The 24,114-nt window shown below is 40.8% G+C and overlaps 1 protein-coding gene across 1 annotated transcript in view; it reads left to right on the top strand.

The window, feature by feature from the left end:
• Positions 1-24,114, top strand: part of TRPC7 (transient receptor potential cation channel subfamily C member 7) — a 152,568-nt gene that overhangs the window by 100,937 nt on the left and 27,517 nt on the right. Inside the window, exons 6-7 of the mRNA XM_053566632.1 lie at positions 17,511-17,744; positions 21,205-21,469. Of these exons, the coding sequence (XP_053422607.1) occupies positions 17,511-17,744; positions 21,205-21,469 (499 nt within the window). The remainder of the gene's footprint in view (positions 1-17,510; positions 17,745-21,204; positions 21,470-24,114) is intronic.

Below are 24,114 nucleotides of genomic sequence, written 5' to 3'. Positions count from 1 at the left end.
ACTATAGGCCAATATTATTAATAAATACTGATGTAAAAATATTCAATAAGATCCTAGCAAATACAATGCAGCAACACATTAAAAAAATTATACATCAAGAGGCGGAGCAAGATGGCGGCCGAGTAACAGCTTCCTTGCATCTGGGCACCGTGAGTCTGGGGAGATAGGACTCCCCTAGAGTCCTAGGGGAGGACTCCAGAGGCCTCTCTGGCTGGTGGGATCTGCCTATCATCACTCCTATGAGGATACAGGGAGTCAGCGAGAGACTTCTGGACCCCAAAGGGAGGACTAAAACAGTGGAAAACCGGCAAGTGGTTGCATGTGTTCAATCTGTCTAAACCTGCCCGCAACTGTAAGTTCAGTAGCAGCCAGACTGCAAACCAGAAAGGCCTTACCTGTGAACTGTTTTGGTGTCCTTGGACTTGGCACTGAGTTGAACTGCCTTGGGGAGGGCCTGAGCGGGAGTGCGGAGAACTTTGGCCGTTGTCTAGGGCCCCAGTCTGAGCCGCTAAGCCAGACGGAGCTAATAGTGTTTGGCGCTGGGTCACACGGAACCATTGTCAGTGATCTGCCCCAGCAAGCTCCGCCCTCAGGGTCGCAGAGCTAGAAACGGGTGGGAGCTGGTAACCCAGCAACCAAGTAGCCTAAGGGTGGGGTCTGAGCCGCCTTGCAGCCCTAACCCTCAGGGGCAGAGTGAGACCGGTCTTGGCACACTGGGTAAGTGGATAGCCACTTCAGCAGTGATTCCAGCGAGAAAGCGGGGATAGCTTCTGCTCAGCAAGTTTACAAGTTCAAAGTGCCTTTTAAGTGGGCTGAAGAGAGATTTAGGGTGTCTACCTGCTGGGGTTTGAGAAATCAGCAGCCTCCAGTCATATCAGAACTGTGATTAACATCTCGTACCCCAGAAGACCACGTGTTGCCCAGACAATATTCAATAACATATACAACCTGCTTTGTTTTTGGTTGTGTATTTTTTTCTTTTTTTTTGTTTGGTTGGTTTTTTTTTGTTTCTTTTGACGTTGTTGATGTTATTTTGTTTTTTAATTTCAATCATTTCCATACAGATCCCTTTTTCTTTCTCAATTTTTCTAGTTTAACTATAATTTCCCATTGCTGCCTTTTTTAATAACTAGAACTTCATTTTTGCTAGTGTTTCTACCACTATCATTTGGTTTTTCACCCAATTTTATCCCCGAAAAGTTTTCTGTTTGCTTGTTTTGGTTTGATCTATAGCATTTTTGTCTTTCCTCTCTACTTGGTGGAGGTGGGGTACTGTGTCTGATCAGGTTAGCAAAGAGCTGCTGACCTCAAGGGAACCACCCAACTGGGCACCCCCAGAAGGTGGGGTTTTTTAAGGTTGTGTCAAAGTACCCTACTGTACACATATATTGCCCTGTCTCCCTCTTTCTGTGCCTCTCTTCTTTTTGTCAATATTCCTTATACACACCCCCTCTCCTTTCTCTATCTTTCTTTCTTTTCTTATCACTCAGTCCTCCTTTCTTTCATCCCTTTTTTTCTCTTCAACCTTCTCACCCTTCTGGTCCTGTAACCCTTAGTCCACAGGCACAAGAACTTAAAGATCAAGAGGAAGTGAAAGGAAAATTAGGGCAAGGAAACAGATAAAAGAAATGACTCATAAGGAAGAATCAGCAGAAAACTCCAGGCAACATGAAGAACCAGTCTAGAACAACCCCACGAAGGGACCATGAGGTAGCTACTGCAGAGGATTCCACCTATACAGAAATGTTAGGAATGACAGAAAGGGAATTTAGAATACACATGTTGAAAACAATGAAAGAAATGATGGAAACAATGAAGGAAATTGCTAATAAAGTGGAAAATAACCAAAAAGGAAATCCAAAAACAGAATCAAATAAGAGATGAATGATATGAAGACTATAAAAAGGATATAGCAGACCTGAAGGAACTGAAACAGTTAATTAGGGAACTTAAAGATGCAATGGAAAGTATCAGCAACAGGTTAGACCATGCAGAAGAAAGAATTTCAGAGGTAGAAGACAAAGTTCTTGAGATAACTCAGACAGTAAAAGAGGCAGAAAAGAAGAGAGAGAAAGCAGAACGTTCACTGTCAGAATTATGGGACTTTATGAAGCGTTCCAACATACGAGTTATAGGAATTCCAGAAGGGGAAGAAGAATGCCCCAGAGGAATGGAAGCCATACTAGAGAATATTATAAAAGAAAATTTCCCAAACATCACCAAAGATTCTGACACACTGCTTTCAGAGGGATATCAGACCCCAGGTCACCTCAATTCTAACCGAGCTTCTCCAAGACACATTGTGATGAACCTGTCCAAAGTCAAGACAAAAGAAAAGATTCTGCAAGCTGCCAGGAGTAAGCGCCAGTTGACCTACAGGGGCAAATCTATCAGACTGACCGCAGACTTCTCTAATGAAACTTTCCAAGCAAGAAGACAATGGTCATCTACCTTTAATCTACTGAAACAGAACAATTTCCAGCCCAGAATTCTGTACCCTGCTAAGCTAAGCTTCAAAATTGACAGAGAAATCAAATCATTTATGGATATACAAACATTGCGGAAATTCGCCACAACAAGACCAGCTCTACAGGAAATACTTCAACCTATTCTGCACACTGACCACCACAATGGATCAGCAGCAAAGTAAGAACTCAGAAATCAAAGGACAGAACCTAACCTCCACACTGATGCAAAAGATAAAACTAACAATGGACTCTCACCAAATAAGACGAATAGAATACTACCACACTTATCAATTATCTCAATAAATGTTAATGGCTTGAATTCCCCACTGAAGAGACATAGATTGGCTGACTGGATTAAAAAAACACAAGCCATCCATTTGCTGTCTGCAAGAAATACACCTGGCTTCAGAAGACAAATTCAAGCTCCGAGTCAAGGGTTGGAAGACAATTTTTCAGGCAAACGGAATTCAGAAGAAAAGAGGAGTTGCAATCTTATTTTCAGATACATGTGGATTTAAAGCAACCAAAGTCAAAAAAGACAAAGATGGCCACTTTATATTGGTCAAGGGAAAACTACAACAAGAAGACATTTCAATTCTAAATATTTATGCACCCAATTTAAATGCTCCCAGATTCTTGAAGCAGACCTTACTCAGTCTGAGCAATATGATATCTGATAATACCATCATAACAGGGGACTTTAACACTCCTCTTACAGAGCTGGACAGATCCTGTAAACAGAAATTAAACAAAGATATAAGAGATTTAAATGAGAACCTAGAACAACTGTGCTTGATAGACGCATATAGAACACTCCACCCCAAAGATAAAGAATATACATTCTTCTCATCACCCCATGGAACATTCTCCAAAATTGATCATATCCTGGGACACAAAACAAATATCAACAGAATCAAAAGAATTGAAATTTTACCTTGGATCTTCTCAGACCATAAGGCACTAAAGGTGGAACTCACCTCTAACAAAAATGCTCAACCCCACCCAAAGGCATGGAAATTAAACAATCTTCTGTTGAATAACAGATGGGTGAAGGAAGAAATAAAACAGGAAATCATTAACTTCCTTGAGCATAACAACAATGAAGACACAAGCTACCAAAACCTGTGGGATACTGCAAAAGCAGTTTTGAGAGGAAAATTCATCGCTTTAGATGCCTACATTCGAAAAACAGAAAGAGAGCACATCAACAATCTCACAAGAGATCTTATGGAATTGGAAAAAGAAGAACAATCTAAGCCTAAACTCAGTAGAAGAAAAGAAATATCCAAAATCAAATCAGAGATCAATGAAATTGAAAACAAAAGAATCATTCAGAAAATTAATGAAACAAGGAGTTGGTTTTTTGAAAAAATAAATAAAATAGATAAACCACTGGCCAGACTAACTAGAAATAGAAAAGTAAAATCTCTAGTAACCTCAATCAGAAACGATAAAGGGGAAATAACAACTGATCCCACAGAGGTACAAGAGATCATCTCTGAATACTACCAGAAACTCTATGCCCAGAAATTTGACAATGTGAAGGAAATGGATCAATATTTGGAATCACACCCTCTCCCTAGACTTAGCCAGGAAGAAATAGGCCTCCTGAACAGACCAATTTCAAGCACTGAGATCAAAGAAACAATAAAAAAGCTTCCAACCAAAAAATGCCCTGGTCCAGATGGCTTCACTCCAGAATTCTATCAAACCTTCAAGGAAGAGCTTATTCCTGTACTGCAGAAATTATTCCAAAAAACTGAGGAAGAAGGAATCTTCCCCAACACATTCTATGAAGCAAACATCACCCTGATACCAAAACCAGGAAAAGACCCAAACAAAAAGGAGAATTTCAGACCAATCTCACTCATGAATATAGATGCAAAAATTCTCAACAAAATCCTAGCCAATAGATTATAGCTTATCATCAAAAAAGTCATTCATCATGATCAAGTAGGCTTCATCCCAGGGATGCAAGGCTGGTTTAACATACGCAAGTCCATAAACGTTATCCACTGTATTAACAGAGGCAAAAATAAAGATCACATGATCCTCTCAATAGATGCAGAAAAAGCATTTGATAAAATCCAGCATCCTTTTCTAATTAGAACACTGAAGAGTATAGGCATAGGTGGCACATTTCTAAAACTGATTGAAGCTATCTATGACAAACCCACAGCCAATATTTTACTGAATGGAGTAAAACTGAAAGCTTTTCCTTTTAGAACTGGAACCAGACAAGGTTGTCCTCTGTCACCTTTACTATTCAACATAGTGCTGGAAGTTCTAGCCAATACAATTAGGCAAGACAAGGAAATAAAGGGAATCCAAATGGGAGCAGAGGAGGTCAAACTCTTCCTCTTTGCTGATGACATGATCTTATACTTAGAGAACCCCAAAGACTCCTAGAAGTCATCAAAAAAATACAGTAATGTTTCAGGATATAAAATCAATGTCCACAAGTCAGTAGCCTTTGTATACACCAATAACAGTCAAGATGAGAAGCTAATTAAGGACGCAACTCCCTTCACCATAGTTTCAAAGAAAATGAAATACCTAGGAATATACCTAATGAAGGAGGTGAAGGACCTCTATAAAGAAAACTATGAAATCCTCAGAAAGGAAATAGTAGAGGATATTAACAAATGGAAGAACATACCATGCTCATGGATGGGAAGAATCAACATTGTTAAAATGTCTATACTTCCCAAAGCAATCTACCTATTCAATGCCATTCCTATCAAAGTACCTACACCGTACTTTCAAGATTTGGAAAAAATGATTCTGCGTTTTGTATGGAACCGGAAAAAAACCCGTATAGCTAAGGCAGTTCTCTGTAACAAAAATAAAGCTGGGGGCATCAGCATACCAGATTTTAGTCTGTACTACAAAGCCATAGTGGTCAAGACAGCATGGTACTGGCACAAAAACAGAGACATAGACACTTGGAATCGAATTGAAAACCAAGAAATGAAACTAACATCTTACAACCACCTAATCTTCGATAAACCAAACAAGAACTTACCTTGGGGGAAAGACTCCCTATTCAATAAATGGTGTTGGGAGAACTGGATGTCTACATGTAAAAGACTGAAACTGGACCCACACCTTTCCCCACTCACAAAAATTGATTCAAGATGGATAAAGGACTTAAATTTCAGGCATGAAACAATAAAAATCCTCAAAGAAAGCATAGGAAAAACACTGGAAGATATTGGCCTGGGGGAAGACTTCATGAAGAAGATTGCTACCATGGCAATTGCAACAACAACAAAAATAAACAAATGAGACTTCATTAAACTGAAAAGCTTCTGTGCAGCTAAGGAGACAATAACCAAAGCAAAGAGACAACCTACACAATGGGAAAGGATATTTGCATATTTTCAATCAGACAAAAGCTTGATAACTAGGATCTATGGAGAACTCAAATTAATCCACATGAAAAAAGCCAACAATCCCATAGATCAATGGGCAAGAGACATGAATAGAACTTTCTCTAAAGATGACAGACGAATGGCTAACAAACACATGAAAAAATGTTCATCATCTCTATATATTAGAGAAATGCAAATCAAAACAACCCTGAGATATCATCTAACCCCAATGAGAATGGCCCACATCACAAAATCTCAAAACTGCAGATGCTGGCGTGGATGTGGAGAGAAGGGAACACTTTTACATTGCTGGTGGGACTGCAAACTAGTACAACCTTTCTGGAAGGAAGTATGGAGAAACCTCAAAGCACTCAAGCTAGACCTCCCATTTGATCCTGCAATCCCATTACTGGGCATCTACCCAGAAGGAAAAAAATCCTTTTATCATAAGGACACTTGTACTATAGACTGTTTATTGCAGCTCAATTTACAATCGCCAAAATGTGGAAACAGCCTGAATGCCCACCAACCCAGGAATGGATTAACAAGCTGTGGTATATGTATACCATGGAATACTATTCAGCCATTAAAAAAAATGGAGACTTTACATCCTTCGTATTAACCTGGATGGACGTGGAAGACATTATTCTTAGTAAAGCATCACAAGAATGGAGAAGCATGAATCCTATGCACTCAATCTTGATATGAGGACAATTAATGACAATTAAGGTTATGGGGGGGGAGCAGAAAGAGGGATGGAGGGAGGGGGGTGGGGCCTTAGTGTGTGTCACACTTTATGGGGGCAAGACATGATTGCAAGAGGAACTTTACCTAACAATTGCAATCAGTGTAACTGGCTTATTGTACCCTCAATGAATCCCCAACAATAAAAAAAAAAAAGGAAGAAAAAAATAAATAAATAAAATGTAAAGATATCTGGTAGTCAAGAGACTGAGGACCGTTTAGTCAAAGTTTCAATCATATTGCTGTTATAACACCTACCTAACTGCAGTTGTAAAGGAAAGAGAGTAAATTCCTTTTTATTTGGGGGGGAGGGGACAGATATTTTAATAATGATTTTGATAACAGTTAATTTTGGAGCAGGGACACTATTCAGGGCAGAACAGGCCTGAATGTTCTGTGAGGGAACTAGGCCAAATGGCTTCTAAATTTTCCCTGTAATCTAAAAAGTTTAAAATTCTACTGTCACTGATTCTATGATCATATTCTACAGCAGTGGGGCTTTTTCCATTGTTAAAATAGAATCATTTATCTAAAATAAACTGCTCTGGTTGCGTTAAAAAAAAAAAAAAATTATACATCATAATCAAGTGGGTTTTATCCCAGGGATGCAAGGTTGGCTCAACATAATTAAATCTATAAATGTAATTCACCACATAAATAAAATCAAAAACAAAGACTACATGATTCTCTCAATTGATGCAGAAAAGGCTTGTGACAATATCCAGCATCATTTTTTGATAAAAACACTTATGAAAATAGGCTTAGGTAGGACATTTCTTAAACTGATAGAGGCTGTCTATGGTAAACCCACAGCCAATAATATCATTGAGAATGATATTACAATAGAGTAAAAGTCAAAGCATTTCCACTCAGATCTGGAACTAAACAAGGATGCCCATTGTCACCACTGCTACTCAACATGGTGCTGGAACTATGCCTCCTAGCCATCACAATCAGGCAAGAGAAGGAGATCAAGGTATTAAAATGGGGACAGAGGAGGTCAAAATCTCGCTCTTTGCAGATGACACGATCTTATACCTGGAAAACCCCAGTGACTTAACTATAAAGCTCTTAGATATGATCAAGGAATATAATAATGTCTTGGGATACAAAATCAATGTCTACAAATCAGTAGCCTTCATATATCCCAATAACAGTCAAGTTGAGAATAAAATCAAAGGCACAATACCTTTTACAGTAGCCCCAAAGAAGATGAAATACCTGGGAATATATCTAACAAAGGACATGAAAGATCTCTATAAAGAGAATTATGAAACCCTCAGAAAAGAAATAGCAATAGCTGGGCGTTGTGGCGGGCGCCTGTAGTCCCAGCTACTTAAGAGGCTGAGGCAAGAGAATTGCTTAAGCCCAGCAGTTGGAGGTTGCTGTGAGCTGTGATGTCACAGCACTCTACCCAGGGTGACAGCTTGAGGCTCTGTCTCAAAAAAAAAAAAAAAGAAAGAAAGAAAAAGAAAAGAAAAGAAAGAAAGAAATAGCAGAAGATATTAACAAATGGGAGAACATACCGGGCTCGTGGCTGAAAGAATCAACATGGTTAAAATGTCCACAGTACCGAAATTGATCTACAGTTTTAATATAATCCCCATCAAAGCACCAACATCATACTTTGAAGAACTTGAAAAAATATTACTTCATTTCATAAGGAACCAGAAAAAACTCGAAATAGCCAATACAATTCTTAGAAATAAAAGCAAACCTAGAGGCATCATGTCATCAGACTTCAGGTTATAAGTCTATAGTGATCAAAACAGCATGGTACTAGCACAAAAATAGAGACATAGCTCTATGGAATAGAATAGAGCACCTAGAGATGAACCCAGCCCCATATCACCATCTGATTTTTGATAAACCAAATAAAAGCATGCACGGGGGCAGGGGTCCTCAAACTTTTTAAACAGGAGACCAGTTCAGTGTCCCTCAGACTGTTGGAGGGCTGGACTATAGTTTAAAAAAAAGCTGTGAACAAATTCCTATGCACACTACACATATCTTATTTTGAAGTAAAAAAACAAAATGGGAACAAATACAATCACTCCGCTTCATGTGGCCTGCGGGCCATAGTTTGAGGACCCCTGCATGACTGGGGAAAATAATTCCTATTTAATAAATGGTGCTGGGAGAACTGGGTAGCCTATATAGAAGACTGAAACTGGACCCACATCTCTCACCAACGACGAAAATTGACTCTGGCTGGATAAAAGATGCAAATTTAAGACATGAAACAATAAAAATTCTAAAAGAGAGTGTGGGGAAAATGTTTGACAAAATTGGCCCAGGAAAAGATTTTATGAAGAAGACCCCTTTGGCAATTGCAGCAACACCAAAAATAAATAAATGGGATATGATCAAGCTAAAAAGCTTCTGTACTGCTTAAGGTACCACAACTAAAGCAAACAGCCTTGGGAATGGGAGAAGATATTTGCATGCTACATGATAACTAGAATTTACAGAAAACTCAAATTAATCAACAAGAAAATAGCAAACAACCCCAGTATGGAAAAGACTTTAAATAGAAACATCTCTGAAAATGACAGATGAATGGCCAACAAACACAATAATGCTCATTGTCCCTAATCACCAGAGAAATGCAAATCAACAATACTCTCAGATATCACCCAATTCCAGTAAGAAAGTCCCAAAACTGCAGATGCTGGTGTGGATGACTTGAGAAGGGAACACTTTTCTACTGCTGGTGGGACTGCAAACAAATTCAATCTCTATGGAAAGAAGTATGGAGAATTTTCAAAGAACTAAAAGTTAACCTTCCTTTTGATCCCACAATCCCATTACTAGGTATCTACCCAGAAGAACAAAAATCATTTTACCACAAGGACACCTGCACCAGAATGTTTACTGAAGCTCAAGTCACAATTGCCAAGACATGGAAGCAACCCAGTGCCCACCTACCCTTTAATGGATTAACAAATTATGGCTTATGTACCCCATGGAGTACTACTCATCCATAAGAAAAGATGTGTTTCCTGGATGGAGTTGAAACACACTCTTCTTACTAAAGTATCTCAAGAATCGAAAAAAAATCCAATGTACTCAATACTAATATGAAACCAATATACAAACAACTACACACCCATATGAAAGAAAAAACACAAATATAGTCTAGCAAGGGGGAGGGGAGAGGAGATGGAGAGGAGAAGGGAGGTTGACAGGCAGGATCTCACCTAAAGGCACAATTGTGAGGGTGTTCAGCACGCCCCCTGGGTGAAGGGCTCAACTACAACTTGAACTTTAACTTAGAACTGAGAACAATGTAACCTAAACATCTGTACCCTCATAATAATTTGTAATAAACAAAGAAGTGGCAGATGGTGATTGTATTTTGAAGGTAAAATTAAATATTTACTATTGGACTGTACATGGAATGTGAGAGTCGAGAACAATTCCAAGTGTTTTAGTTCAAGCAATGGCATCATAGAAAGCCACATTAGTATGTGAGTTTCTTCATATGTAAAGGGAGGATAATCACAGTAGCTTTAGTGTTTATCAAGTGCTTAGCACAGGGCCTGGAACCTAGAAGATGCTCAATAACTGTCAACTACTATAATTAGAAAAGAGGAGGACGAGGAGGAAGAGGAGGTTTTGTCAGGAAATTTTTTAATCTATTAATGTCATCTTCCTGCCTAGAAAACAAATGAGCCCTGAATGTATCTGAGGCCCATATCCAGTGCAAAGAACCTGCCACTAAGATAGTGTTTTGGTGTTGGAGCTTGTGAATTCAGAGCTTCTGGGCACAGCCTCCCTCCAGTGAGTGCACAGAACACTCATGTCCCAGACCGGACATGGAAGTTGGCCTCAGAGAACAGATACACTGGCTGTCCTGGGGGCCATGACCATTTAAGGAATATGCATACTTAAGTGTCACAGGTCTTTGAAGAGGGAGCCCTTCAGACACCCTGTGAGGTGGGACTAGAGTGAACTTCCTTTGAACTGTCAGCTCCATCACCACACCCTGCAGGCCTTTACTTAGAACCTGCCTACAGGAAGCTATTCATTTCCCCTGAGGCTTCCTGGCACTTCCCAACCTTTTTCCCTGCCAAACACCCTCCTTAATTATCAGTGACCTTGTCCTCTGGGCTCGAGGCATCCCCAGTGAAGAAAATTTTGCCTGAAGGAGGCTCAAATGCTCAGCATTCATATCCCTTGAGTCCCTGGGCTTTGAACACTCCTCTAATTGACATTCTAGAAGCAAAAGACGAGGCTCAGCTTGCATATAAAATACTGAACTACCCTTGGCACAGTGGAAGCAGAAGGCCTAATTTCACTCACTAAAGTACTTAATTTCACACATTTCTTTTTTCATTAAGCATTACTGCTGCTCAAACCCTTGGGCCCATGTTACTTTTACCTATAGCCTTGGAATAATTTAAAATCAGTCCGGGTGAGTTAATATTTAAATCTAGGAAGACTGATTCAGAATTTGACCATGGAGGAAGTGACCTATAATGCCCAATAAGGAGCCACTAAGCAGGTCAGAAAAGTCAGTTTTCTGTAAATAATTTGCATATCAGATCCAGAGAGCCCCTAGTGCTGGAAGTTACCCCCAAGCCCCTCTTCATTCAATTTAAAAATATGACAGAATACGAGGTCCACAGCAAAATAAGGGACTTATTCAAACTCATACTGCCAGAAAGTAGCTGACCAAGAACCTGAACCCAGGACTTCCTAAATTAAAACCTATGATTCTCCTAGTGCCCAGCTTTGTTCCACTAAGAAATAGAATTTTAATTTGGAGTCAGAAGAAAGAAACAAACATTATTTTTTTCCAGATGGCAATGGTTTTTCTAATAACATTTTTAAATACCTATTGAACTGGCATAGATGAAATTATTACTTCACTGAATTATTACACAAATTTTAATAGAGGATTCTCGAAACAAGGGATTGTTAAAGTAAAAAACTGAGCAGTATCTTGTAAACAGATCTGCAATATATTTGAATATTTCCTACCGTGGGGACTCCATTTTGATTAAGACAAGCAAATCTTCATCAAAGCTATGACTTTTCTCTAAATAGCTGCTTTCAAGTTACTTTTCTCCTAAGAAAAACGTTTCAATTCCTTTTATTTGATGGGCCATTTTCATCAGAAAAGAAAAAAATCTGATAAAACACTCCCTGGACAGAGTCCCAGAGGAGTGAAAGTGATTGGTTTGTCCCAAATCAAATGTGCCCAAATGCGGCCCTATGACCAAGTCAGCCATTCTCTGGCCAGGGCAGAGCCCTCATGACTGTCTGCTCACAGCATCGCCTTTGACTCCAGGCTAGATCCTCAAACCATTATATTATAACGTGGGCATCTATCAGTGTGCTGGATTTAAGGTCTAGGGAAAAGAAAGAAGGGAACACAAGCAGATGGCTGGGGGTGGAATTATTGGAGAACTGGAGGATGGACTTGTTTTTCTGAGCATAGGATGTATGGAGATGGTGGAAGATCATGAAAAGGCCTGACAGCCTAGCTTTAGAGTCTGAACTTTATCTTGAGATTATGAGGAATACACTGCAGGTGTCTGCAGAGGAAAGTGATATGACCTATGTATTATGAGGTAAGAGGACAGAGTTGAAAATTGAAAGGGCAGATGGATCTGACAGTTCACCAGAGGAAGATGTGCAGAAGTGATTGAGCCCTGGAGACAGCCAGAAAAGTCAGCGGAACAAGAGCAGGAGGGCTGGCAACAGTGGCACACAGTGAGGGTGGAAGGGATGGGGAGGCTGGCTTGGGTGTGTGGTATTTTTGCTACTGGCAGGACATCCACTAACAGCAGTCTCTCTGTACCGTGGGAATATTTTCTTTAAGGAAAAATAGGAAGATATTTACATGTGAGACATTTGCAAGGGGAAGAAAGACAAAGCTTCAGGGCTAAATGCCCTTACTCAAGATCGGAGGGAAGAATGAGAATGCTGCGAAACTTATAAAGCTGCAACCTTTTATGAGTGTGAGCAGAGGGAGAAAAGCAACAAAGAAAATTGAGGATGAGCAACGGGAGAGGCAGGAGGTACATGAAAAGGCAGGCCGACGTGTCGATGCACAGGGATGGCCATCACTGTTGACTTTGGGGGGACATGTGACCTGGACCTGTTTCACTTGCTGACCAGCTAGTGATTCTTTTGCTACTATAATCCTCCTAAATATGCAAGTTAAGTCTTTCCCAGGTCTGAGTAGCCATAAGGCCCTTTGATGCCATTTACAAATGTTCAAGAGGCTGTTCTATACATTAACTGATCTGAACCCAATTTCATTTCCTAGACAACCAGAGAAGGATTAGTGGTCAAGAGGATGGACTCAGAGGCAGACCTCTGCCTTCAAATCCCAGATCTCCTGCTTCCTACCTGGGCACATCACACCTTCTGTGCCTCTGTTTCATTAGCTGTAAAATGGGATAATAGAAAATACTTCATACAACTGGTGCAAAGATTTAAGGGAGTGTGTCATATGCATATGTGTGTGTGTGTGTGTGTATATATATGGCAGTCAGAGCCTAGCACATAGTAGATGCTCAAATTGTACTTGAGTTAAGTTTTAATATAGACATACCTAGGCGATACTGCAGATTCAGTACCAGCCCACCTCAGTGAAGCCAATATCACAATAAAGTCACATGAATTTTTTAGTCTCCTAGTACATATAAAAGATGTGTTTCACATATATATAATGTACAACAGCATTATGTCAAAAAAAAGCACATACCTTAATTTTAAAAATACTTCCCTGCTAAAAAATGATTCTTGCCTCAGTGATGAGGGCTGCTGAATGAATGAACGGGGTGGTGGTTGCTGAACTTTGGGGTGACTGTGGCAATTTCTTAAAATAAAAACAACAATAATGTTTGCCACAACGATTAACTCTTTTTCTCACAAAAGACTTCCCTGAAGGATGAGATGTTGTTTGATAGCATTTTACGCACAGAACTTCTTTCAAACAATTTTCTCAACCCTGTCATTGCTTTATCAACTGATTTTATGAAATATTTTTAATTCTTTGTCATTTCCACAATGTTCACAGCCTCTTCAACAGAAGTATATTCCATCTCAAGAAACTATTTTCTTTTTTCATCTGTAAAAAGCAACTACTCATCCACTGAAATTTTATCATTGGATTTAAGCACTTCAGCACATCTTTGGGCTCCACTTCTTATTCTAGTTCTCTTGTTATTTCTTCCCATTCTGCAGTTATTTCCTCCACTAAAGTCCTGAACCTCTCAAAGTCATCCAGGAGGGTTAGAATCAACTTCTGCCATTTAATGTTGATATTCTGACCTTTAATCTTGATGTTTAGAGGAGTCCCATGAATCACGAATGTTACTAATGTCATCAGGAATGGGGAATCCTTTCTAGTAGGTTTTCAATTTACTTTGCCCAGATCCATCATTATCTATGGCAGCTACAACCTTATGAAATGTATTTCTTAATACATTTCCACACAAGAAAAATAATTTTTCCCCATTGAGGCCATAGTGTTCGATTAGGTCAAAACAGGTCAAGCAACATGTGTGTTATATATGCTTCATGAGGCCCTGTGCTCAAAACTAACATAAGTTAAATACAACTCACATGGCAGTTAATGTATTAAATAAGAAGACATGAAAGTAAAAATGACTCCTTGATCCATGAGCTACAGAATAGAAGTTGTGTTAACAGGCAGGAAAACGACATTAATCTCCTTGTCTATCTCCATCAGAGCTGTTGGGTGACCAAGAGCATTGTCCAGGAACAGTAATGTGTTAAAAGGTATCTTTTTCTTGTGTAGTTATCTCAACAGCAGGCTTAGAATATTCAGTGAACCATGCTACAAACAGATGGGTTATTATCAAGGCTTTGCTGTTCCATTTCTAGACCACAGACAGAGCAGAGTTAGCAAAATTCTTAAGGGTCCTAAGATAGGGAAGTGGTAAATGAGCATTGGCTTCAACTTAAAGTTACCAGCTGCATTAGCCCCTAACGAGAGTCAGACTGTCCACTGAAGCTTTGAAACCAAGCACTGATCTATCCTCTGTGGCTATTAAAGTCATAGATGCCACCTTCCTCAAAGACAGTTATGTTTCAGAAAACTGTTTAGTGTGGTCACCTTCATCCATTATCTGAGCTGGGTCTTCTGAATGACTTGCTGCAGTTTCTCCATCAGCACCTGCATCTTTGCCTTATACTTTTATGTTCTGAAGACAGCTTCTTTTCTTTTTTTTTGCAGTTTCTGGCCAGGGCTGGGCCTGAACCCGCCACCTCCGGCATACGGGGCCGGCGCCCCACCCCTTTGAGCCACAGGCGCCGCCCTGACAGCTTCTTTTCTTAAACCTTACTACCCAACCTCTGCTAGCTTCAAAATTTCTTCTGCAACTTCCTCATTTCTCTTAGCTGTTACAGAACTGAAGAAAATTTAGGGCTCTGCGTTGGCTTAGGATTTGGCATAAGGGAATATTGTGGCTGGTTTGACCTATCCAGACCACTAAACCTCTCTATATATCAGCAATAAGCCTATGTCACTTTCTTATCATTCATGAGTTCACTGCAGTAGCACTTTTCATTTCCTTCCAAGAATGTCTCCTTTGCATTCACAACTTGGCTGTTTGGCACAAGAGGCCTAGCTTTCTGCATATCTCAGCTTTTAACTTGCCTTCCTCACTAAGCTTAATCATTTCTAGCTGTTGCCTTAAAGTGAGAAATGTGTGATTCTTCCCTTCACTTAAACACTTGAGAAGCCATTGCAGGATTATTAATTGGACTCAATTCCGTATTTTTGACTCAGGAACCAGGGAGTTCCCAGAAGGTCTGAGGAGGGAGCGGGGGGGGGGGGGGGGGTAGAGAAAGAGAAAAAGAAAAAGAAAGAGTGCTAGGAAAATGGCCAGTCAGGACACACACATTTACCAATTAACTCACTGTCTTCTATGGGTGCTGTTTGTAGTGCCTCAAAATAATTAAAATAGTAAAATCAAAGATCACTGATCACAAATTGCCATAACAGATATAACAAGAAATATTGTGAGAATTACCAAAATGTGACACAAAGACACAAACTGAGCATATGCTGTGAGAAAAAAAAAAACACCAATAAACCTGCTCAATGCACAGTTACCACAAACTTTCAATTCACAAAAAAAAACACAGTATCTGAGAAACGCAATAAGGTAAAGTGCAATTTAACAAGTTGTGCCTGTAATTTAAACTGAGTTTTAATAATCAGTAAATACATATATATAATATATATTAGGTAATACATATGTTAATTAGCTCAACTTAACCATTCCCCAATGTATATGTGTTTCAAAATATCATGTTGTATGTGATAAATATATATAATTATTTCTCAATCAAACATAAATAATTAAAATATTTTCTAAAGATGAATTTGAATCTAAAAAAAAATATTGAATAGCACTCACTATTCAATAAAAATACAGCGAAAACTACAACTATGAGCCACATACATAACTTTAAATTTCTAGAAGCCATACCATAAAGACAAACAGGTAAAATTAATTAACAATATATTTTACTTAACCTAACACATCCAAAATGTTATCACTGCAATATCTACCTGATGTAACAAAAATTATTAATGAGGTATCTTATTCTTTTTTTGTAGTAAGTCTGAAATCTGATGTGTCTTTGACACTTACAGTGGTTAGTTCAATCTGTACTAACCACCTTTCAAATACACAGTATCCACACTTGACTGGTGGCTATGGTATTGGACAGCGCAGTTCTAAAAGGATACACATTAAACTATTAGCTCAGGCCACATCAAACAGTGCCCACGGAAGACAGTGAACTTAATTGGTAAATGTGCCATATTCTGACTGGCCCTTTTTCCAGTACTCTCTCTCCTGGGATTTCCCTGTTCCCTGAGTCTAAGGGCTGGCTTAGGAAGGGTGGGGAAACTAGCAACATGTTGTTTATATTCTTCTTTGTTGTCTAATACTTAACAATGAAAACACATGTCTTTAAAACCCAATAAATTATGAGTAAGAAAAAAATCTAATAACCCAAAACTAATGTCATTGAAACAGTATGGAAATACAGAGGAAAGCATTTTAATCTGGGGGTTAGAAAACATGTTCTAAGTCGTATGTGGGACTGTCAGAAAGCTCTTTCCCTTTCGTGGGCCTCAGTTTCCTTGATTCCTTAAGGCCTCCTAGTTCTTAAAGTATGGAAGTATGGAACTATATTTGTCCTATTGTCTCCAAGAATCTATCAATGAATGAGAACTCTCTCCTCACTTCCAGAGATGGTGTGTTTTTGAGTTCAGGGACAAGGAAAGTGTTTTCTCCCAGTCTCAACATCTCCTTCAATCTAGACCTGTCTTGGAAGACACGTTTCTGCCTGCCTCTGGCTACCAACATTCCCAGCAACTAAGAGTTTATTTTTACATTTGTACCCTGCTTCCCTCTGTGGCCTCAGGTAGTCACAAACTGAAAGAACCGAAAATTGAACCCGAGTTTGTTGTGATATATGTATACCATTCAGCCTTCAAAAACAAAAAGAAGAAGAAGGTGACTTTTACATCTTTTGTATTAACCTGGGTGGAGCCGAAACAAATTCTTCTCAGTATAGTGTCACAAGAATGGAAAAGCAAATACCCAACGTGTTCAATACTTATAAGAAGCCAGTAGTCAATCTAATATTGGCCCACAAAAGAAAAAAACTCAATTCAATTCAAGTTGGAGGGAGGGAGTAAGAGGGAGAGGGAAAGACAGGAGGGGAGGAGGAATCGTGTGCTCCCACTTAATGGGCACCATGTAAGGGCGTATGGCAAACCTTCCGGTGCAGGACACAACTACAAGAGGGACTCTACCTAACAAATGCAAACATTGTAACTTAGTTGTTTGTACCCTCACATTAACCTGTAGTCAAAACAAAAAAAAAGAAAAGTGAACCCAGCCTTCTCCCTCTCCCGCAGGAATGATTTGGTCGGAATGCAAGGAAATCTGGGAGGAGGGGCCGCGGGAGTACGTGCTGCACCTGTGGAACCTGCTGGATTTCGGGATGCTGTCCATCTTCGTGGCCTCTTTCACAGCACGATTCATGGCCTTCCTGAAGGCCAGCGAGGCGCAGCTGTACGTGGACCAGCACGTGCAGGACGACACACTGCACAACGTCTCGCTGCCGCCGGAAGTGGCGTACTTCACGTATGGTGAGTGGTGAGCGCTGCCCCCTTCCGCTTCCGGATGTGGCCCGGCCCGGCCTTGCCGGGTGGCTGGTTCCGCCCCTGGTGGTTTGTAGCTTGCAGACCAGGTCGTTTTCTTCTGCCAATGCAGAGCCCTCCGTCTCCCTCAGCAAAGTCCTAGTTCCTGTGGTGCAATCAGCTGAATAGAACGTGAAATTAGTGACTTACAGAAATGAATCTTTTTTGTGTTAGATTGGATGAGCTTGTTTTGGAAAGGCTCCTGGGGTATTTCTGTAGTTTTTAGTGTTTGAGTTTGTTGATGTTACTGTTCTAAGAAACAGCTTGGTTTTGATGTGGATTCAAGAGCAATGAAGGAATATGCACGTACTGAAGAATTTCTCTTCTATATCAGATACCTCTGGTTTGTGCAAAGATAGACTTTGCTTACCCAGTTCTTTGTGGCAAGATAGGTTCTTAGGAGATACCTCAGTTCTTTCAAACTACAAGGCCATACAGTTTGAGGTAGTAGATTGAGACTTTAGGAATAATAGTTATAATATCCATTTACTGAGGACTTACTGTGTGCCAGGGACTGTGTAGCCTTATAACACATATAAATTCTCATTTTTGCAACAGCCCTGCAAAAGAGGGGTTTTTTGTTGTTGTTTGTCTGGTTTTATCCCTATTTTATACATGAAGAAACAGGTTTTCCTGGCAGGGTTCATAATGTTTCCAGAAATACATGATTGTCTAGCAGGGAATTCTGCCCCAATGTGAACTGAAAATCATGCCGCATGGCATAGTGGTTATATCAGCCAAGTTATGGAGTAAGAGAGACCTGTCAAATCTGTAGCTTACTGTGAGACCCTGTTCACTGAACTTTTCAGAGCCTCCATTTTCCTCATATGTAAAATAAGGATAATATTACCAATGTCAAAAGGTTGTTTTGAGGGTTAAATAACTCATATGAAGAGTTTGGCAATATGGTCTCAAAATTGTAAATGCTCACTAAATGTAAACAGTTTTTATCACTACTACTTTTTGGGTCATTTTTTTGCTCAAACACGGTACTTTCTGTATTGAAAGAGAAAGATGAGGGAGCAAAGGAACAGTGGATATCTGTTGTTACCAGTAAAAAGTAGCAGAATATTTAGTAAACATTTGTTAATGGCAGCTGCTGTATCTGAAGAGTTTGAGTGTCACATGTTCCTGTTAGACCAAGCCAGATGGCTCCATGACTACAGAATCTTTATGGTCAGGTGCAGCAATGATCTGTAGAGAGTTGGCCACTTAATGCAAAAGTGGAGTTGTTGCCCATTGTTTCAATGTAATGTTATGTGTAAAGGTGGTAGAGAAATCCCCATTGGAAAAGGAGAGTCTTGTAGTATTTCAAATCATTTTCGCACTTACTCCCACCATTTTTTGGTTTAGCAAATTTAGACTTTCTTAAAGCAATATGGCCTTGGATATTGTCCCATCAGGGCTGCTCAGTGTTCATCCACAAAACATGAGAGAATGTTAATACTGCATTAGGTACTTAAAGCCATGATTCAGGCTGCAGTATTGTCCACTTGTGATTTCTCTTTTTTTATGGATTGTATTAAGGTCTCACCCAATTCCGAGCATAGTACATTATTTCCTTTGTTTTTGTGATTTACCCTGGGCCCTTGGAAATCTTAAATTTCTGTGGTCAATTGTGTTCCAGTTGCAGGGGAAGAGAGCCCTCTTGTGGCCAGATAGTGGCTCCTTCACCTTCGGAGCACCAAATAGGGAGATCCCAATTTTTTAGGTTATAATAGGGCAATTTTTCTCAAGGAAACAGCTCCATGGAGAAAACCCCTTTGTCTGAATCACCACAGTGCCCTTTGCTTTACAACTATAACAACTACTTGAAAGCCAGTCCAAGTATAATATTTTTCAATAAAAGTCCTGTCCTGGTCAGGACTTTTCAATAAAAGTCCTTAGTATTTGACAGCTAATCTATCCTAATAGAATATAGGATTAGCCTTTATGGTTGTGGTTAAGGTTGAAGATGATAAATTAGTGGCTTAAGAAAAAAGAAATTCCTTTTTGGTGACTTTTTAATAGAAGAAGTCATGCCCAATTTTATTTTATCCAAATGTTTTGTTTATCCATAGAAGGTGACAGATATATTAGAAAACACATAATTTATTTGCTTGCTTATCTTTCATGGACTTCTAAAGTAAGACCTTGATGAGAACATAGTCTATAATGTTATCGTATTTCCAAATGTAATGCTATGTAGAATTTTTATTTGAAACTTTATGGCCTTGTTCTCTTTCTGCTGTCTGTAATTGTTTAACAGAGTCTAACTTTAAAAAGAAAGAACAAAATTCTTTCTCTTCTACTCCCCACCCTTTGGAGTGCCAGGAATTGCAATGTAATATCCTTTCTATCTGCATTTACTGGGCTCTGAAAAGGACCCCATACCTCAAATCCAAACTTTAAAATGGCAATAATGGTATCTACAGGGCTATAGTAAAAATTACAGCTAATGTAAGTGTAAGGGTTAATTTAGGTTTCTCAATGTTTCTCAATTAAAATTTCACTTAGCATTTCTCTACAGGGACACAATTTTTCTGCAGGGCAGTTTTCATGGTATAGTTCTGTCTAGAAAGAACATTGCAGAACATTAGCATCCTTAGTAACATTCTGACCCAGTCACCGTGATAACCAGAGGTGCCCCCACACTTCCCGCATGAGGAACTTGTGGTTAAGAGTCCATTCAGCCATTTAACATTGATCAGTACATGCTGTGTGCCAGACCCTGTGCTAAGCACTTTACATACGTGATTCCATTTCATCTTCACCACAGTCTTTAAATTCCCAATTTAAAGGTGATGAAAATGGGGCGGTGCCTGTGGCTCAAAAGGAGTAGGGTGCCAGCCCCATATGCCAGAGGTGGCGGGTTCAAACCCAGCCCCGGCCAAAAAACTGCAATAAATAAATAAATAAATAAATAAAAATAAAAATAAATAAAGGTGAGGAAAATGAGGCTCAAAAAGTTTAGTTTACTTGTTCAGAGTCATATGGCAAATGAAAAGGTCACATTCAACCTCAGGTCTCTCTAACTCCACCCTCTCATGCATCCTCCCGGTGAGTGGGACAGAATAACAAACGGTGACAGGTGCCACAACAGGCAGGTACATGGAGACTAGGGAAGCACAGAGAAGAGGGGACCTATTCCACCGGTGGGAGTCATAGAAGGCTTCCTGAAAGAGGGAGTGCCTGGGCAAAGCCTGGAAGGATGATTGGGAATGGGTCAGAAATTAAGTGAGGGAAGGATGTTCCAGGCAGATGGTCCAGCACTTTCTAAAAGGAAGGGTGGTATCTTCTGTGTATTGGGATTAACTTAAAGACAATGAACAGCAAGTGATATGCTTGGAGACCTCTAAGAATGTCTAACTGGTTTGTCTTCCAGGATGGATCCTATCCCCAGTGAGTAACCCAGATTGTTTTCTTTTAGCCAGGGACAAGTGGTGGCCTTCAGACCCTCAGATCATATCGGAAGGGCTATACGCGATAGCTGTCGTGCTAAGCTTCTCCCGCATTGCATACATCCTGCCAGCCAACGAGAGTTTTGGGCCCCTGCAGATCTCCCTAGGGAGAACTGTGAAAGATATCTTCAAGTTTATGGTCATTTTCATCATGGTATTTGTGGCCTTCATGATTGGAATGTTCAACCTCTACTCTTACTACCGAGGTGCAAAGTACAACCCAGCGTTTACAACGTGAGTATCGCAGGGCTCTCCCCAAGGGTCTCTCTGGGCTTCCTGGGTATCCTTGGGAGCCTCTTGAGGGCAACTTCTTGCAGAGACTCAGGTTACATTGGTATTTCTCAAGGTTCAAGGCAACTATTCAAGGATGGCTTAGAGTTCAGGTTCTGGAGTTGGCCAGAAGAGCTGGGTAAAATCCTCACTTAGCCACTTATGTTCTCTGTGGCCATGAATATATTCCTTAACTTTTCTGAGTCTTCATTTCTACATTTTAAAGATGGGGCTAATAATAGTACCTGCTTTATAGGAATAATGTGAAGATCCAGTGAGATAATATAACTCATATAGTAAATTCTCAATAAATGGGAAAATGTATTATTACTGATTGTCTTAGCCTGTGTTACCTAGAAAACAGAAATCTGTGCAAAACTTGCATGCCAACAATTTATTAGAGCCAGGGAAAGAAGATTGAAGGAAAAAGGAAAGTGCAGAATAGAAGGACAGTAAGCAAGTCCAAGGTGCTGCTGCAAGGGAAGTACATGAAGAAAGAGGGGGAAGCCTGCGCAGCAGCTGCCTGGGCCCCACCTCCCACAATACACAGCCTGCGCATGGTGAACCTCTCCAGGGAGCCTGCATGGAAGCTCAGAATAGCCCATCAGGCTGGAATAGAGGAGTTATCAGCCGGATCTGTCCATCTGCCATCTCTATTAGTTACTCCACAGGCCACTAACTCACCTGCACTTCCAGGGTAGCCCGGGGAAGCCATACCACACGGCATGGGAGGCAGGTTGTGAGTGGGCACAGGTCAGCTGCTCTGCTTGCCTGGCCGGGCATCGATGCCTGGGCTCCACGCAGGTCCTGCAGCATCCTGTGCCTCTGCAGCAGGAGGGAAGGACTGCTCGAGAAGAGGCAAGAGGCGTGTGGCCTGAGTGTGAGCCAAGGCACTGATCTCAGGGTCCAGTAGGAGCTGCTGTGGCCACTTCAGCCACAGAGCAGGCATAGCAACACCACGGCATGTGCCACCCTTCACTAGGAAGGTGGTGACTCCCAAGCCCATGTCTACAAAGACCCAAAGCTCCTCCTCTCAGGGGTTGGGTGGAGACGCCAAGCAATCTCTTTGAGGGAAACCATCAGTAGCACTGAGCAGGGTCCAGTGGAAGAGTCTAGCAGAACTGAATGTACATCTTGACATACGCATATACTGGCTGGTGACCTTAAGCCATGTCACTCAATTTATCTAATCCTCTATGTTCTCGTCTGTGAAATAAAATGCGATTTCTCCCCTTATTCACACATGCCTTCTGGGATAAATGAGGTAGTTTATAGGAAATGCCAGAAACACAGAAGCATTTTCAGTCCCAGTCCTTCCCCAGACCCACCCAGCTCCAGAACTTCTTGCCTCCAACCAGCTCCTGCCTAGAGCATTGAAAGAAGGAGAATTAGGTCTCTAGTCACATGCACAGCAGCTGGGACCAACAGGGCTAAGCCTTTCCTGACCCTTGTTCCCAGGAAGCCCCGAGTGGCCTGGAATTTACATTTTCCAGCTAGTGGAGATGGCTTGGAGCCTCAGCCATGCAGGCTCCCTGAGCAATTCCCAGTTTTCAGCGAAGCTGCCTTTACCCTTCTTCTGAAACAATCTTCCACCAAGAAAAGATGCTTGTCTCTAAGAGCCAAGAGCAGTGAACCCCATGCCTCTCAGCTCAGAATCATGGACAGGGCTGCCTCATTTACCTGGGGTAGAAGCCTGATGGAGGTGGAACCCTGCTGCTGCTGAACCATGGAAGTTGTCACTGTCTGAGACAAAGAAGTTGTTTATGTGTCACAGAGAACAGGAGCCAAGCCAGTGCTCAGAACTGCCCTGAGGGGTGCCTGGCTCTGCCTCAGCCCACAGGCTTTGTGGGAGCCTCAACACCTGGAGGCAGACAGACTAGATTTCAGCCTGGGCTCTGCCTCTCACTGATTTTGTGGCCTTGGACAAGTGCTTAGATCCCCTGGGCCTTAATTTCCTCACCTCTGAAATGAGAATACTAAGAGAGCCAACTTCACAGCACTGTTGTAAGGCTCCAAATAGAAGAAATAGAATCAAATGCAGTGTCTGGCATACAATGAGCCTCTAATAAACAGTAGTGATGACAACAGAGATGGTGACTAAGGGGGGGCGGGAGGATAAATTGCAAGAAAAGACCCTGGGTACTGATTTGGCACTGTAGGACCCTTCTGGGCAGTGGCCTAGCTTACAAACTATACCAGCTCAGGCCAAGCACATTATTGGATCAGTTGGACTACTTTATATCACTCCAGCACTCAGTGATGGACTGTTGAAGGAATGGAATAAGCTTGAATCACACAAGAGCAAATTTGCCTGGGATTTGCTAGAGGCAAAACTAAATGTACCCACTCAGCATGGGATACATCAGTTATTGAACACAGAGAGGATATCAGCCAATAAACACAGGCTCTTACCCTCCATGGTCAGGCCCTTGTGTCTCTCCTGTGTTCCCAGTCTAGCGCAGTGCCTTACACAGAGTATTTGCTCACTAAATGCTTCGTGAACAAGAATAAGGAAATAAACAGGAGAAACAAAGCAAGAGTCAAGGCTTTCGAGTGAACAACAGACTGGGCACCTGACAACATGGACTTCGGCCCATTCCTACTGCCCT

The sequence above is a fragment of the Nycticebus coucang genome, chromosome 17, assembly GCF_027406575.1.
Source record: "Nycticebus coucang isolate mNycCou1 chromosome 17, mNycCou1.pri, whole genome shotgun sequence".
Taxonomy (NCBI): Eukaryota; Metazoa; Chordata; class Mammalia; order Primates; family Lorisidae; genus Nycticebus; species Nycticebus coucang.
The sequence above is the reverse complement of the archived record's forward strand: the minus strand, read 5'-3'. Positions and strand labels throughout refer to the sequence as shown.